The sequence below is a fragment of the Mirounga angustirostris genome, unplaced genomic scaffold, assembly GCF_029215605.1.
Source record: "Mirounga angustirostris isolate CCGP_5_RB_7025 unplaced genomic scaffold, mMirAng1.0.hap1 SCAF_6, whole genome shotgun sequence".
Classification (NCBI taxonomy): domain Eukaryota; kingdom Metazoa; phylum Chordata; class Mammalia; order Carnivora; family Phocidae; genus Mirounga; species Mirounga angustirostris.
The window spans coordinates 56,618,098-56,633,511 of record NW_026991714.1 but is presented as its reverse complement, the minus strand read 5'-3'; the positions used below and the strand labels follow the sequence as shown (position 1 = coordinate 56,633,511).

General features: G+C 42.6%; 1 protein-coding gene across 2 annotated transcripts in view; it reads right to left on the bottom strand.

Annotated features, from left to right (window-relative positions):
• The window catches only part of F5 (coagulation factor V), a 73,286-nt gene extending 59,039 nt beyond the window's left edge, over window positions 1–14,247 (bottom strand). For both annotated transcript variants that reach the window (XM_064594351.1, XM_064594350.1), the window contains exons 1-3: window positions 13,964–14,247; window positions 11,211–11,293; window positions 3,931–4,053 (exon numbers count right to left, since the gene is read on the bottom strand). In XM_064594351.1, the coding sequence (XP_064450421.1) occupies window positions 3,931–4,053; window positions 11,211–11,293; window positions 13,964–14,121 (364 nt within the window). In that variant the 5' untranslated portion in view covers window positions 14,122–14,247. The remainder of the gene's footprint in view (window positions 1–3,930; window positions 4,054–11,210; window positions 11,294–13,963) is intronic.
• Window positions 14,248–15,414: the final 1,167 nt, after the last annotated feature.

Below are 15,414 nucleotides of genomic sequence, written 5' to 3'. Positions count from 1 at the left end.
AAACCTTGTCTATTGGCTGGACCTGGCATGGCAAGTTGTTGACTAGAGCTATCTTGAATCAAGTATGATGGCCCTTATTCAATGCTTCCTGATTCTTGGCCTCATGAAGTTAGAAAATGATGTTCCTGGACATGATGCTTCCATTGTTCCAGCTGTCAAAACATCATAGGAAATTCCTATAGTGGAAAGTGGCATTCTTTCCATTGCCTTTAGAAGTTCTCAAAAGTTAATTGACCAAAACAGCTACAGAAAACTTACTGAAGAACAAAATTTGCTCAAAGGTGCATCATTACAAACAGTTCAGTGCAAGCAAGCTACAGTTTCTGAAATTTTAGTCTCAAATTGACATGCTTAGTGATAGAAAGTGTTTAAGTGATTAGGTACAGCTGCAGATATTTTATTTCCTGGTTTAAAAATGTATTCCTATCAAATACATGCCTAAAGGAAATGTTCTTGTATTTTTACAAATCGTGATTTGTCCAACCTGTCAAATGGGTTACTCATCCTCGCCCTGTGCACTAGTGAGGCTTCTCCCAGGCATGCCTGGGGAGGGGTGCAGGTGGGAGTGGTTTGGCAACACCAAGCTACAACTTGGCATTTATGCCGGGTGCTGCCAATTTATGGATGAAAGGCCAGCATGAGACTTCTACACTCAGTAGCATCTATCCTGGCCAGAACTCAGATTTCCAACCATCAACTAACTAAAGCATAGTCAAGAATTTAAAAAAGCAACAAGACTTCTGGGCAAGCAAAATAGATATTAAAAAAAAAACAAAAAAACACGAATGAAAGCTCAGGGTTTTACCCATAGACAATACCATAGACAATAATATAGACCTTCGTTTCAAGTCATTTACTTAGACTGCATATAATTCTAACATTTGTACAATCTCACAGAGTAGAAGTAATGGCTTAGGAAGAGAGTTTTAGAGTTAGAATTTTACTTCTCATCCTCCGTTTTAAAGAGTCTGGGGAAATATAACATATATCCGGAGTGATTAAAATATATCTCAGACACTTAAAGAAGTAAACCCCAAACTATCTGGAAAATGTAATAATTCAAAATGATTCATCCCTCTGTGCTCTGGATAACTGAGGTTTTCTGTGCAATTTTATTTCATTTCGACATCCAAATTCTATGGGAGAGTTTTATTTCATTCGAGTACAAATAAAATGATGAGCACTATTCAAGGCCAAGGACTTCCTTCAATCTAAGCTACTGAAAACAAATTTCAACGCCTGCACCATGAAGAGCCATGAAATAACCACACCAACAGCAACTAACATTGTTGTGTACCAACTATGTGCCAAGAACTTTACACATATTATGACTCATCCCCGTAATAGCCTTCGATGGCAGGAATTGCTATGTCCATATCACAGATGTAAAACTAAAGGTTAGTGGTAAAGAAAATTGCCCCAAATTGCCCAAATTTAAAGCCAGCTCATTCTGGCTCTAAAGCCAGCATTCTTCCCATGGCTATCTTTTCCTTCTAGCTGATGAGAGTAGGTCTCCACATCCCTGCTGGGGCTCAAGGATTAATTCCCAGAGAAGTAGGATTGCTGTCAAGGATCATTGACTGGTTAGATCAAATAGCCATAGGGGCAAGGATTGAGTCCTGCCTTAGGCCTAGTATATTTTCTCAGTCTCCCACCATCCATCTCTCAAACACCTACCTCTGCAAAAAAAGGAATCTGGATTCTCATGTAGCTGGCCTCAGTATGTGGTTAATTGATTTCCACACTGCCCCAAATAGTTCAAACCATAGAGGATGGCTGTGGGCCAGGGTGAGTGTCAGGCAAGAAGAAGATGTCTTATTTTAACACAGAGGGCACACTAAAATGAACAGAAGACTTCTCTTTTACCATAGGGTACTCGATCTTAAATAGATAGGGTTTGCATCTCATTTCCAAAATAAAATTTCACTTCCCACCAATCTGTATCTACCGTTCTCAGATTTAGGTGACTAGTGGAAGCGGTAGGAGCATCTTAAACAGTTTCTCATAGATGACTGGCTGTGGGGGAGTGCAGGAACAAATAAAGAGTAAAGAAAGGGGGATAATGTTGCAAGATTCATTCCCCATGCAAACAGTCCAGCTGGAATACAAAGTCCACTAAACTTACCTCCTCCCATATTTGAAATGGAACCTGGATGTGACATTTTGGGGTTTCTTCCCTCTGGCATTACATTGCTGAATTCTTGATGCAGTTGCCTGGAAGCCTTGGAAGTAGGTTAAATGGTTGTTTGCTATGCTACTGTATGATTTTAGGGACATAGGAGAGACGCCTATGCATGCTACTCAGAGTCTTGCCAAATTGGCCCTTTAAGATGCCTGAAATTTCAGTTAATGCTTCATTGTTTTTCCTCAAGCCAAAGATTAAGTGCTAATGCAAATATTCCTGGAAAGGTAGTTCATTAACTTATTATCAGTCATATATACCTTAGTTGGAATGAGTTTGACTACTAATTTACACAAAAAATAATAAATGTAAAAGTCACTTTGTAATCCATAAATTATCAGGTAAATATGAAATTATCTGAATACACTTAAAAATTTTAAACATAACTGGAACACATTTTGATTGAAGAATCAACTTCACCATCATGTCTAATATCTATCAAGAGTTTATTATATGCTGGGCATTATCCAAAGATTTCATGACAACAAACTCATATGAGGTAGATATGATTCTTAGTCTCATTGTACAGATGAGAGAGATGAGGCACAGAGAGGTTAGGTAACTTTTCAAAAGTCACACAGCTAATAAGTGTAAGCCAGGATTTGCACCAAGCAGTCTACTTCCAGAACCTGAACTGTAAACCACAATTGCCCCCTTCAAAGGTATGATGGCTGTAACACATGGGAAAAAGAAGATCTGTGAGTCATGAAAGGTCTGAAGTTATTTAAAACTATTATTATACTAGTATCTATTACAATATGGATACAATCTCCTTATATCAGCTCCTGAGAGAACTCCACTATTCTTGTTGTGGTCTGAACATCAGCATAATGGAAATAATCAGAACAAGGTCAACAACAGGTACTTACTCCCACGTGGCTGATGTGGTCACTTTTGTCACCTTCATCTTCGTGAACTTTGCCATTGTTGTCATCATCATCGTTGTGATTTATTGAGGGCTTACCATGTTCTAGGAATCATATTTTATACACTACCTAAATGGTCTCATTTTAATCCTCAAAGCAATCTTACAGGGTGGGTATAACTTCACATTTTATAGATGAAGACTGAAGCTCAGAGATGTTAAGTTCATAGAACCAGAGGTGATGCAACTGGAATTTGAACCTAAGTCTGCCTTCAAAGCTTATGTTCTTAACCATTTCACTTTGTCCAAAATTTTAATAACACTTCTACTACCACCACCACCAAATACCACTTATTAAGTGAGCTTTATGTGTCAGGTTAGTCTTATGTCACTATTTCAAACTACGGTTCGTGGGCCACATACAGCCAGCTGTCTGTTTTTGTAAATAAAGTTTTACTGGGACACAGCCATACTCATTCACTTACACATTGTCTGTGATGGTGTTTGTACTAAAAGGTAGAGTTGACTAGTTACAACAGAGATCCCAAAGCCAATCATACTTACTATCTGGCTTCTCACAGAGAAGTTTGTGGACCCCTTGCTTTAAACCATTTTGCAATGTGTATGTATTACTGTTCTCATTTTACAGATGAATAAATTGGATCAGAAAGATTAGGTAATTTGCCCATCCAGCTGTTAAAGAGCAAGAACCTAGTGAAAACCTGAGGTCTAGATGACTCCAGAATTTGTTCATTTTTCTCTCTGAAACTTACAAAGGCAAAAACTTTCATAATTACCAGTTGAAGGAAAGCAGATTTCTCTAACATGTGATTAAAAATATGGTTTTAAATGTCTGATACTGGGGATATTAAATTACTCTTACCTTCTGAGGATTTACTGTATTTAATTCCTTGAGGATGGATGCTTACAGGCTTGTCTGCCTTATTCTTAAAGTGAACTTTCACCATGTCTCCAACTTCAGCATATAAAGTAGGCCCAAGAAGTCCTATGGAAACAAGGATTTATAATATATCTATGTTCAGGACTACCAAAGACAGAACTGCTAAGCATGGAGACATGCAGAGAACCCCATGAGTGATGGCTGTCATTCCTCCGGTCCTGAGGCTGGCTTGCTTGTCTTCAATCTAGAAGGTTTTGCCAGCACATTGTCTCTACATGGCATGCAGTCAGGTCAGAACAGGAAGGTAGAAATGCTTGTCTTGGGCCCCAGGCAAGTCAAGAGAGAGAAGGAATAGTTCTGACCATGTCTACCCCATTCTGACCACTATCATTTTTGGAGATTACTGTCTTTGGTCGAGAAAAGAAAGGTGTTCATTTTCAGTTATGCAGGGTGATTTGAGGGAAGGTGACTGGCTCTGTTAGATCTCCCTGTGGTGGGAGATCTCAGAGACCCCAATGAAGCGAGGGAGAAAATCACAGGGTACTCTGGTCCTAAGGCACGTACAGAGTCCCTGAGGCAGGAGTGAGCTTGATGTGTCCAAAGAACAGTAAGAAAAACAGTGCAGGCAGAGCGAGAGGAGATGACGGAGGGGGCGGATCATGTGAGGCTTTACGGGTCTCGGTAAGGACTTTGGATTATCTTCTGAATGAAATGGGAAATCACTGGGGCTTTGTGCAGCAGACAGGCATGGTTTTAAAAGTGCATTCTGAAAAAAAAAAAAAAAAGTATTTCCTTGCTGCTGTGTAGAGAACAATCTGTGCAGTGACGGGAGTGGAAACGAGAGCAGATGGTACAGACCAGCCGGCATGCGTGGCAGGGAAGTGGTGAGAAGGGGTTGGATTCCGGACATTTGAAGGTAGAGCCAGCTGGATTTGCTGATGGGTCGGAGGTGGCAATGTGAGCGAGGGAAGTCAAGAATGACCCTGAGGTTTTTTACCTGCGCAACTGGGTAAACAATGTTATCACTTCCTTCAATGTGGGACACAGTGGGATGACAGGTTATAGGTGCAGATATCAAGAGTGAGGTTTCATGTACTACATGACAGGCGTGCTGAGTCCTGGGGCCACATGGGTAAATAAGACACCCTCCCTGTGCTCAAAGAGTTCTCAAGCTAGTTTGGGGATAAACATATGGTAGGAGCTACCGCTGAGATGTGGGCAAAGTACTCTAGGAGTAGAGGGGAGGAAGGACCAGTTCTGTCTGAGGAGTTAGGGGAGGAGGTGATATCTGAATCGGACTTTGGAAGAATCATAAATGAGAATTTCCCAAAATGTAGTCCTTGGATTCTCTGCATGAGAATCTCATGGGGTCTAACTGAAAGGCAGATTCCTATCTCAGCCCCCCAAAATCAAGCCTCTGGAGGTGGAGTTTGGGAGCACACTTTTAACATGTGCTCCTGAGCGATTCTGATGTCTTTTCAAGCTTGAGAACCTGTCACCAGAAGTCCTATTTCAGACAAGTGACAAGAGTTGACTGCTCTCACTTCCCAGCCATCTGTAAACTCTGTGGGGTTGGCTTCCACCCAGCAGGGATCACAGGAGCTTGAGAAGAAAGGTACAGCAGTCATGGAATTCAACCAGTATTTGTTTGCAGGGGTGATGATCATGTTTATAAGGCCTCCACTTACAGAATTGTAATGGTGAGTAAAATAGATGCCTTCACAGAGCTTACAAAAAAAGTAGGAGAGACAGATTTTAACAAATAATCACACAAACATTAAATTACAAACTGTGGAAAGTATTATGAAAGAAAAGCACAGGATACTCTGGAAAGCATTTGACAGAGGGATCTTGTCTAATCTTGGAGGCAGGGAGGGGATTAGGGTTGGGAAATACTTCCTTGAGGAAGCAATGCTTTAATTGAAGTCCAAAGGCAAAGAGGCAAAGGCATGGGCAGGGGCATTTCAGGGAGTGGGATGAGCATGCACAAAGGGCCTGTGGCACCAGAAAACTTGGCCTATTCAGAGAACTGACAGATGGCCACAGTGAAGGTAAAGTTTAAAAGGTAAAAGAGAGAGGCAGAACGTGAGGCTGAAGGCATGATCAGAGGCCCCGTCATGTACAGCCTTCTACATCTTTTTTTTTTTTTTAAGATTTTATTTATTTGCGAGAGAGAGAATGAGAGACAGAGAGCATGAGAGGGAGGAGGGTCAGAGGGAGAAGCAGACTCCCTGCCGAGCAGGGAGCCCGATGTGGGACTCGATCCCGGGACTCCAGGATCATGACCTGAGCCGAAGGCAGTCGCTTAACCAACTGAGCCACCCAGGCGCCCCAGCCTTCTACATCTTTTAGAGTTTTGCCTCTGAGTGTACCTGGAAGCCAATAAAGAGTTTTTAGCAGGGGTGAGACATGGACCAGATTTTGGGTTTTAAATCTCTGGGTGCATTGGTGGAGGATGAGCTGGGGAGAACTCAGAGTGGACGCTGAGAGAACAGATAGAAAGCTCCAGGGCAGTGATGTTGGTGACTTAGTGTAAGGTGATAGTTGTGGAGATGAGAACAAACTAGCGAGCTATTAGGAGATCGAACTCTCAGGACTTGATGGATGGGATACAGGTGGAGGGTGAGGGAGACCAATTTGCCGTGGCTAGCTGGTGACGTTCTGGCTGGGTGGCAGGGTGGGGGCCTGGGTGCACAGGGGTACCATTCTCTGAAATGAGGACACTGCGGGAGGGTTTTGTTTGGTAGATATGGTAGGCAGAATAATGGCCCCCCAGAGACGTCCACATCTTAACTCCTGGGACCTGTAATACGCTCCCTGGGATGGCCAAAGGGGCTCTGCAGGTGTGACAAAGGTAAGGATTTTGAAATGGGAGAGTTTCCTAGATTATTATCCAGGAGGGCCCAATGTAATCAAGGGTCCTTATAAATGGGATGCAGGAGAAGCTGAATTCAGAATTGGAAGACGCAACCCTGCTGGATTTGAAGAGGGAGGAAAGGGCCATGAATTCACAAATGCAGGCTGCTTCTAGTAACTGGAAAAGGCAAGGAGACGATTCTCCCCCAGAGGAGGAGAGCTCTGTCAGTGCCTTGATTTTAACCCAGTGAAACTTATTTTGGACTTCTGACCTCAAGAACTATAAGATAATAAATTTGTGTTGTTCTAAGCTACCGTTTGCAGCAATTTGTTACCTATTGGCAATGGGAAAACAGGATCTCTGAGTCAGAAGCCCTCTTCCCCTACTTCTATCTTTCTACCTGCAGTTTTCTTATTGCTTTCACTGAATTCCCAGTACTAGAGTTTATGCCGATCTTGTGCCTGAAGCTTTTTGTTTGCTTGTGTGTTAGCTTCACACAGGACTGTGGAGGTCACATTGTTCCATCCTCATTTTAGAGATACTTACAAAGCCTGGGATGTGGGGGCAGGGAGGATGGCTTGCTCAAGGTCAGTCAATCATTGGGTGGCACTGCTGGGGTTAGAACTTAGGTCTCTGGACTCTTGAACCAAAGCTTTCTCTACTACCTTGCACAGCGAAGGTTCAGAACCACCCCCTTTCCTGAAATAGTTCCAATGTCTACACCATTTTTGACTCCTGACCACATGTGGCTGCACTAGCTGACCTCTCTCTTCTGGCTGCCGCCCTCAGTCCTAGCTCCTGATGGAAGCCCCCACTGGCTACTCCCACCTGCCGGGAATGCCCAGGAGCCCAAGAGTGTCGACTGTGTTGTTACAGTGTGCACTGCATTTTGTTGCCATGGTTGCCTTGCTCGGGTGATTTGTTTGTTGGCATCACATGGCTACAAATGCCCAGTGCCCAGGATAAGTCTCCTAAGTTATTTAACCTAATAAGACCTCTTGCTGCAATGAATGGTCTGGAGTATTTATTTGCCTCCCTTTCTGTTTCTTCGGAATTAAGGCAAAACAAAGGGATGTTTTCATAAATGCAAACCAAATACCTTCCTGCATGTGGGCAAACACATGCCTGAATGTTGCCTGAGCTTCTGGTTAGCTCCTCCGTCAGCCACATAGTCTGGGACCCAGCCACTGAAGTGGGGGAAGGAGTCGCCTATCTTGTGGCCCCAGGAAGGTAGCACAGCATGTACCCAATTTCATGCAGTTTTGGAGTTGGAAGGGACATCATGAAGTCAGCTAATCCAATCCCCTGCACTCAGGTGAATAATAAATTACAGAAAATAGGGAAGCCCATTGTTGCAGCTAGCTTAAAACCCCTTCAGGAGCAAACATTTCATAACCTTCCTTGAAAAAATTCAGAGTCAACACTAGCCATTTTAAAGCCCCAGGCAGGATTCCTGAAAATGAGCCCAGCACCTCCACCTGTCCACATGTCTGCAAACCTCGCTGGATGGACACCTTCAGACCCCCAGTCCTACAGCCTCGCCCCACCCACAATTACAGTGACTTCTGGGCTCACGAGGCAGAAGTGTCATACGACTCATTTGTTCAGGGTTCAGCTAGAATCACACCCGCCAGATGGGCAGAGCGGGAAATAGGGGAAAGGTGCCAATGACCTAGGACCAGGCTGGGAATGGGGCAGGTCACATAGTCAATGGCAGTGTTTACACTCAGAGCTTCATAGGCTTTACCCCAGATTTGCCTCACTGTATCAGCTACTACAGGGATACAAAGATGAATAAAATACTACCTTTGCCTTCCAGGGATTTATAGTTAAGTAACTTCGAGAATTCAGGAAGAAGCTGCTTAAAAATGGTGTTAAAATGCCTCAGAGTTCACATGAAACAAATGTGTTATGAGATACACAGGGGTCAACAGAAAGATGATGTTTTAAGTGCACAGGGCTTAAACATAAATTAATGATCAAGGTCTACTTCTTATTAATGAGGTTGAATCAGGAAATTTCTACAAAAGTTAATCATCTCAAAGGATTTTTTTAAAAAGATTTTATTAATTTATTTGATAGAGAGAGAGCACAGGCAGGGTAAGTAGCAGAGGGAAAGGGAGAAGCAGGCTCCCTGCTCAGCAGGATGATCCCAGGGGATCATGACCTGAACCGAAGGCAGCCGCTTAATCGACGGAGCCACCCAGGTGCCCCATCTCAAAGGATTTTGATCACAGTACTCTCCTCTCCAAAAACTACCAGTGACTCCTTCCTGCTCAGAAGATAGTCTCCAGCCTGGCCCTGGCCTTTCTAACACTTATGGTACTCAGCATAGTGGGCTACAGGGTCCAGACATTTAAATTCAGTTAACTTGGCAAAAATCACAAAGGTAAGGCTCTAAACACCTATCCAATTCCTCTTTTTTTCCAGGCCCAGTGAATATGTTTCCCAGCTCATTTTCCCTTTACCCACCTACAGTTTAATTTAATTAAGTATTTCTTAAGTGTCTGATGTATATACTAAGCTTGGAGCCAGAGCTATGAAAACAAAGAGACTCTGTGACAGAGGACAGGAGATCCTTCAACTTCCTGCGCACAACTACAAACTCAATTTTAGGAGTAACGTTATGGTCTGTTGCCTTGCCGGCCTCTGTGAAGGTAGTACTTCTTCTACCTCAAGCCAGTTCAGCCCAAGCTTTGAATCGCATCACTTCCTATTTCTTCTGAGTCTGGCTCCAGCCGTTATTCTCCCTCAGATGTTATTACCCTCCCCTTTTCTACTGGATATTTTAAGTCACTGTATTCTTGTTTGTAAAAGTCCAGAATATACTTAAGCCCCTCATTCCCTTCCAGAACTACCCTGTCTCTCCTCGCATGTGGAGCCAAGTTTCAGGAAAGAGTTGTCTATAAGTTCCTCCTGCTCTCATTTTCCTCCTTCACATCCATTCCCAAGGGAAGTGGCGCTGGGGAAAGCAGTAAAGGCAGTTTCAAGAGGGAGATCACTAAATGTCCTCGCAATGTCAAGTGGGAAAAGAACTGGAAAGAAACCATTGGTTCTGGCATCTCGGAGTCATGGGTGCCCTTTTCTGAGAGTCATTTTAGTGGACTTATATTAGAGAGGATTAGGGAGGAAACAATGTTAACAGAGAATGGAGTGGACGACTCGTATAGAAAACGGCACTGAAGGAAACAGCAGAGTCAAGGGGAGATTTTCTTCTCGATAAGGTTTGACCTGAACACAGTCGTGCTTTGTTTTATTGTTGTTGAGTTTTGACTGAAGGGAAGGCTCTAGCCAAAGGAAGACTGAAGATAAAAGGAGATCAGAGGAGGCAGGACAAAACAATTTGCACAGAGAGTTAGAAGGATGAGTGTGGGAAAGCTGACTGGTCTTCACTTGGTTAGTATGAAAGGATGAGAGAATTATTGACCAGGGGACCCAAGGGAAGAAGTTCTTTCTTAATGGCCTCTATCATTCCTGTGAAATATGGTACCATATTTAAGAACCCCAAAACCCATTCAACCTACTTTCTTTGATTAAAGAAGAGATGAGGAAAGGGGAACCTGGGTGACTCAGTCTGTTAAGCATCTGACTTGAGCTCAGTCATAATCTCAGAGTCCTGGGATCAAGCCCCACATCAAGCCCCATATCAGGCTTCAGGTGGCTTTGAGTTCAGCAGGGAGCCTTCTTCTCCCTCTTCCTCTGCTCCTCTCCCTCACCCTCCCCACCCCTCCCCCCACTCTCTCAAATAAACAAATAAAATCTTAAAAAAAAAAAGATGAGGAAAAAGATTTTTCTTTGAAAATGACAGCTGTTGTATACCACACACTAAATAAATCAGGAGAAGAGATGGGAAAAACAGATGCAAAAGAACCAGCCATATATGGTTCCTTTGAATGAGTCTAGGGAGCTGGATGGAAGCAAAGATCATTTGCTAGGGTTCATCTGCACTCAATAAACTAAACCATAAGCTCCAGGAAGGCAGGATGTGGTTCTGCATTGTCCACTGTGGCATCCATAGTGCCTTCTTCAATACCCAGCCCATAGCAGGTGCTCAACAGTAATTTGTTCGATGAATGAATAAAATTCAAACTCTTAAAAGTTTTGTTGAGCTTTTTGATTGGTGTTAAAAATAGCTGGCTTCATGAGCATGTCCTCTCATGGGCAAGAAGGGCCCTCTGGCTTAATGCTTTGCTGACACTGTTTTGAAATTCTCAAAAATATGAATCCCAGGCCCCACATTTTCATTTTTCACTGGGCTCCACAAATTATGAAGCCCATACTGGTTAAAAACGACAAAAGCACACATTTCTAAAAAATGTCACCAAATAGATACTTTAGATATCCAGGAATATCAAATTATCATAGAGATTTATCTTTAAAACTAAATGGTGTACTTCAGGCTTACCTGAAGTTTTGGATCGTGGTTTTTCTTTCTGAAAATATGGTTCGTACTCTCTGTAGACAATTTTCTTAAAGGAAGGATTCGAACTAGAAATCAAATACAGAAATTAATTTGAAAGTCATATATGACATCTACATCTCACATCACAAAACAAATGGATTTCTCACGTCCTCGGATATGTAGTAGGAATAATAGTATTTTAATTGTATTTCAGAAGTGCAAGGTTTTATAAATATGAATAATACATGGGGTAAATAATTATTGATCTCTTCAAGAATATTCTGTTGTGGTAACTGTTCTTTCCCACATTTAGTCTGCCTTAACTAATCCTCTTACTTAGAATCCATTTTCTAAAAAAGAACCCAAGATCATTGTATGAACCCAAACTTTATGCTTAGATTTTAAATGACTAAAAATATAACCAAGTTCTTTATGAATAAATACATGGGGTATTTTTTAACTGATGAATCATATACAGATTTAAATTACTGGGGAACATTATAGAGAACCATTGATTTGGTGGACCCTATTTCAGGTTGAGAAGTTGGAGATGACTAATGGAGTTAAAGCCCTGGGCATTCGTACTGAAAATGAACAAACCAAATGAAAAAGGCAAGTCTTGGAAAATCTAAGTCACTTGTCCAGAGGAGAAACAATGGATAAATGGAAGAACCAAGACTCAAAGAGGTGAAGCCATTATATTCATGGTAAAGAATTCCCAGAAAGGGAGGCAGGGAGAGTGGGACCCTCAAACTCTAGAGGGGGAAAAAATATATGTTTTTATTTTCAATATCTATTACCACATACCTGTAAATGACTGAACAAGTTTCTTTAGGGAAGTTTCCAAAACATTTACTTCAGACTTCAGACAAGAATAATAGATATATTCCACCTCTAAAAGGCATTCTCCTGCTAATATTAGATGAAGTAAGAGGAAAGGTCTTTGCTTTGTGCTAAAATATATTTTGGCAAAGAATGCAGTGCTGTATGTTGATCTCCTTACAGTAAGTATCATTCAGCTGTAGGTGCAAGACACTTAGTATAAGTTCTTAGCTTAAACAGCTAGATATACAGGTTAGATTTTTCACAAGAAAGTACCAGAGGAAAATGACATGATTTGAGATTCAAAAATATTGACAGTTTGTCTAGGTTGTCATTGTATGATTTTGGCTCAATAATTGACACCAGAGGCATGACTCTTACCAGAATTCTGGAAACTCAACCACAGGATGAGGGGATCAGATCAGCAGACATGGTTCCCTTTAGACTCCCCCACCATGTGAGTCAGGCTTTTGCCCTATGTGGTTCTGCTTCCAGTATCCTGCTTGTTATTTTTCAGAGTTAACTACAGAAGAAAGGACAAACTCGCAAGCATAAGCATAGAGTATCTCAGCAAAGATAGCAAGCATGTTAATGTCTGCCCATGAGCAAGAGAAATTAAAGTTGGAAAGCCTATGATTTTCTTTGGGGTTTTGGCAGTTCCCTAAGGGTGTGGATGTGATCTAGATCATCAACTCGAAAAGACAATATTTAAAATGATTTTTTTAAAAAAGGATTTCTTGGGGCACCTGAGTGGCTCAGTCGGTTAAGTGTCTGCCTTCAGCTCAGGTCATGATCCCAGGGTCCTGGGATCAAGTCTCGCATCGGCTCCCTGCTCAGCGGGGAGTCTGCTTCTCCCTCTCCTTTTGCTGCTCCCCCTGCTTGTGTGCTCTCTCCCTCTCTCTCTATCTCAAATAAATAAATAAAATATTTAAAAAACTTTTAAAAAGATTTCTTATTGTTACAAGACCAAGACAGTATATAATACACTCCAAAATAACCCAGTTACAAAGCAATTCTTTAAGGGGTTTAATGTTATACACTACCAGACTCTTAAAATATTACATTATTTCTTGGGAGATTGCTTTGGTTTTGTAATCATAAAAGAGGAACTTGTCTTTCACAATCATTTAAACTGCGATGTTAAGTTAAAAAAAAAACTGAGTCACACTGAGAGGTTTACTAATAAAAAATATAAAAATATAACTAATTGGAAATAGTGAGTAGGTCCTATAATTTGTTTAATTTCTGGGAAGTCTTATTTTTAGCCTTTCAATTAAGAAAAATAATTTGTAGTTCAAAATAAAGTTTTATTATTTAAGCCACCTTTTAGTTACATAGTGACCCTTCCAAACTAGCCAGGGTAGACTATATCCCAGGGACTAAAAATGTGAAAAAAATGAGGAGTCACATGAAGTGGAAGAAAAGGTAAAAGAACAAAAATGTTGCATGTTTATGGACTGATGATAGTTTGAAAGTCATTTGTAAGACTACAACAATTTGGCAATTGGTATTGAACAATATGCTTAAACAAAGGACGATGTGTACATCTTTAATTTTAGAAGATGAAGTTATGTGGAGGACAGAATAAATAATACGTACGGAAGTTCTATAAAAATACTAGGCTACTAAAACTCTGGAATGGGACTTTGCAGGAAGGGCTAATGAGGGGGCTAGTGCCTGGTGCTTTTGAATCAACCAATATATTAAACCAACAATCAATCACACTAACAAAACTATATTAACAAATTCTTCAAACAGCGTCAAACGGAATATCTAACACACTGTATTATTAGAAACAAAAATAGCAGTTTTGTTTAAAAATGAGCGATAAGTTCTTTTTTTTTTTTTTAAGCCATAGAATTGCAAAAGGAAAGCGTCCTAAAAAGAAATAGTTTTCCCTAGAGAAGCCCACCGGGACACCAGACCTGCCTCACCTCAGATTGGTGGGCTCAGGGCGGTAGTTCCAGCTGATGCCCTGAGCAGCCACGTAGAACTGCCTTAGCCGCGCCGCTTCGGCCCCCCAGCTCCCCCAGCCTGCGCAGCTGGCGCCCAGGACCGCCAGGACCCAGAGGCGCGGGCAGCCTGGGGCCATGGTTCCTTTCCTGCTCCCGGGCCCGGGGCGGCTCACATCTGCCACCGTCCGCGCTCCGCGCTGCAGGGTTGTTCGGCGTCCCGGCTGCAATGAGCTCCGGGAGGCTGCGGGTGGCGGTGTCCTCTTTCCCTTCGGCTCCCGCGTGTGCCAAGGCTGCAGCAGCGGTCATCCCCTCCTAGAGCCCTTCCAGGAAGGGGGTTGGCTAGGTCACCGCCCCCATGACAGGAGGTACGAGGCAGAGCAAGCAGATTAGTGAATGTTTTACCGCAGGTGCAGAAAGGGCAGAGATCAGAGGCTCTCGCAGGAGGCGCAGTGCCCAGGGATTCGCGAGCCACAGGCAAAACTGTTCCTGCGCTTGCACCTGCTGAGGCCACTGGGGCAGTAGCCCCTTACCACTCACGGTAAAAACAGCCAGGTCCAAGTTTACATTTGCCAGACCCTCACCTCATGCCCTTAACTGCATCAGTTTCCCTGTATCTGGGGGAAAGGGGACTATGCCGTGTTAGGGGCACAGAAACATTGTAATTTCAGGCGAGGAAGCAAGGGGATGAGCACCAGAACGGGGCCTGCAGGCCTGGACCACTTTACTGATTTCCACCCGTGCACAGTTCTGTCTTGATGAGGGCCAGTGGCCACAAGGGCAGCAGAGCGGACTCAGTCCTACCTACCAGCTGTGCTGGCTGGGTAAGTGACTCAATCTCTTTAGAGCTCTGTTTTGACATCTGTACAAGAGGGTAATAAGAATCTTTTCCCAGATGCAACCGTCGGGAGGATAAAAGGCTATTGTGAGGTGTCTAATTCCTGGCAGTTGAGCACAGAGCACATGTGTATTACTATGATTATGGTTTTCCTGCCTCAGGAGCCCCTTGTGTTTCTTGGAGGATCTGGCTGTTGCACACTGCCTTAAGATCTTATTTTGCTATTGATAGAAAATCTGAGAATTACATTGTCTGAAGCATCATTATAACTGTCTGAGATGCCCCGAATCTGCATCCCTCCAAGCTTCTGGCTTTTTTAAAAAAAAATAGATTTTATTTATTTATTTGGCAGAGAGAGCACAAGCAGGGGAAGAGGCAGACAGAGGGAGAAGCAGGCTCCCTGCTGAGCAAGGAGCTTGATATGGGACTCGATCCCAGGACCCTGGGATCATGACCTGAGCCAAAGGCAGATGCTTAACTGGCTGAGCCACCAGGTGTTCTCCAAGCTTCTGTCTTAAAGATGGTTCATCTCAATAGATTTGATACATTGTAATCTGGCCCCTCACATGAGGTCTCTATGATGTCAGGCTCCTCC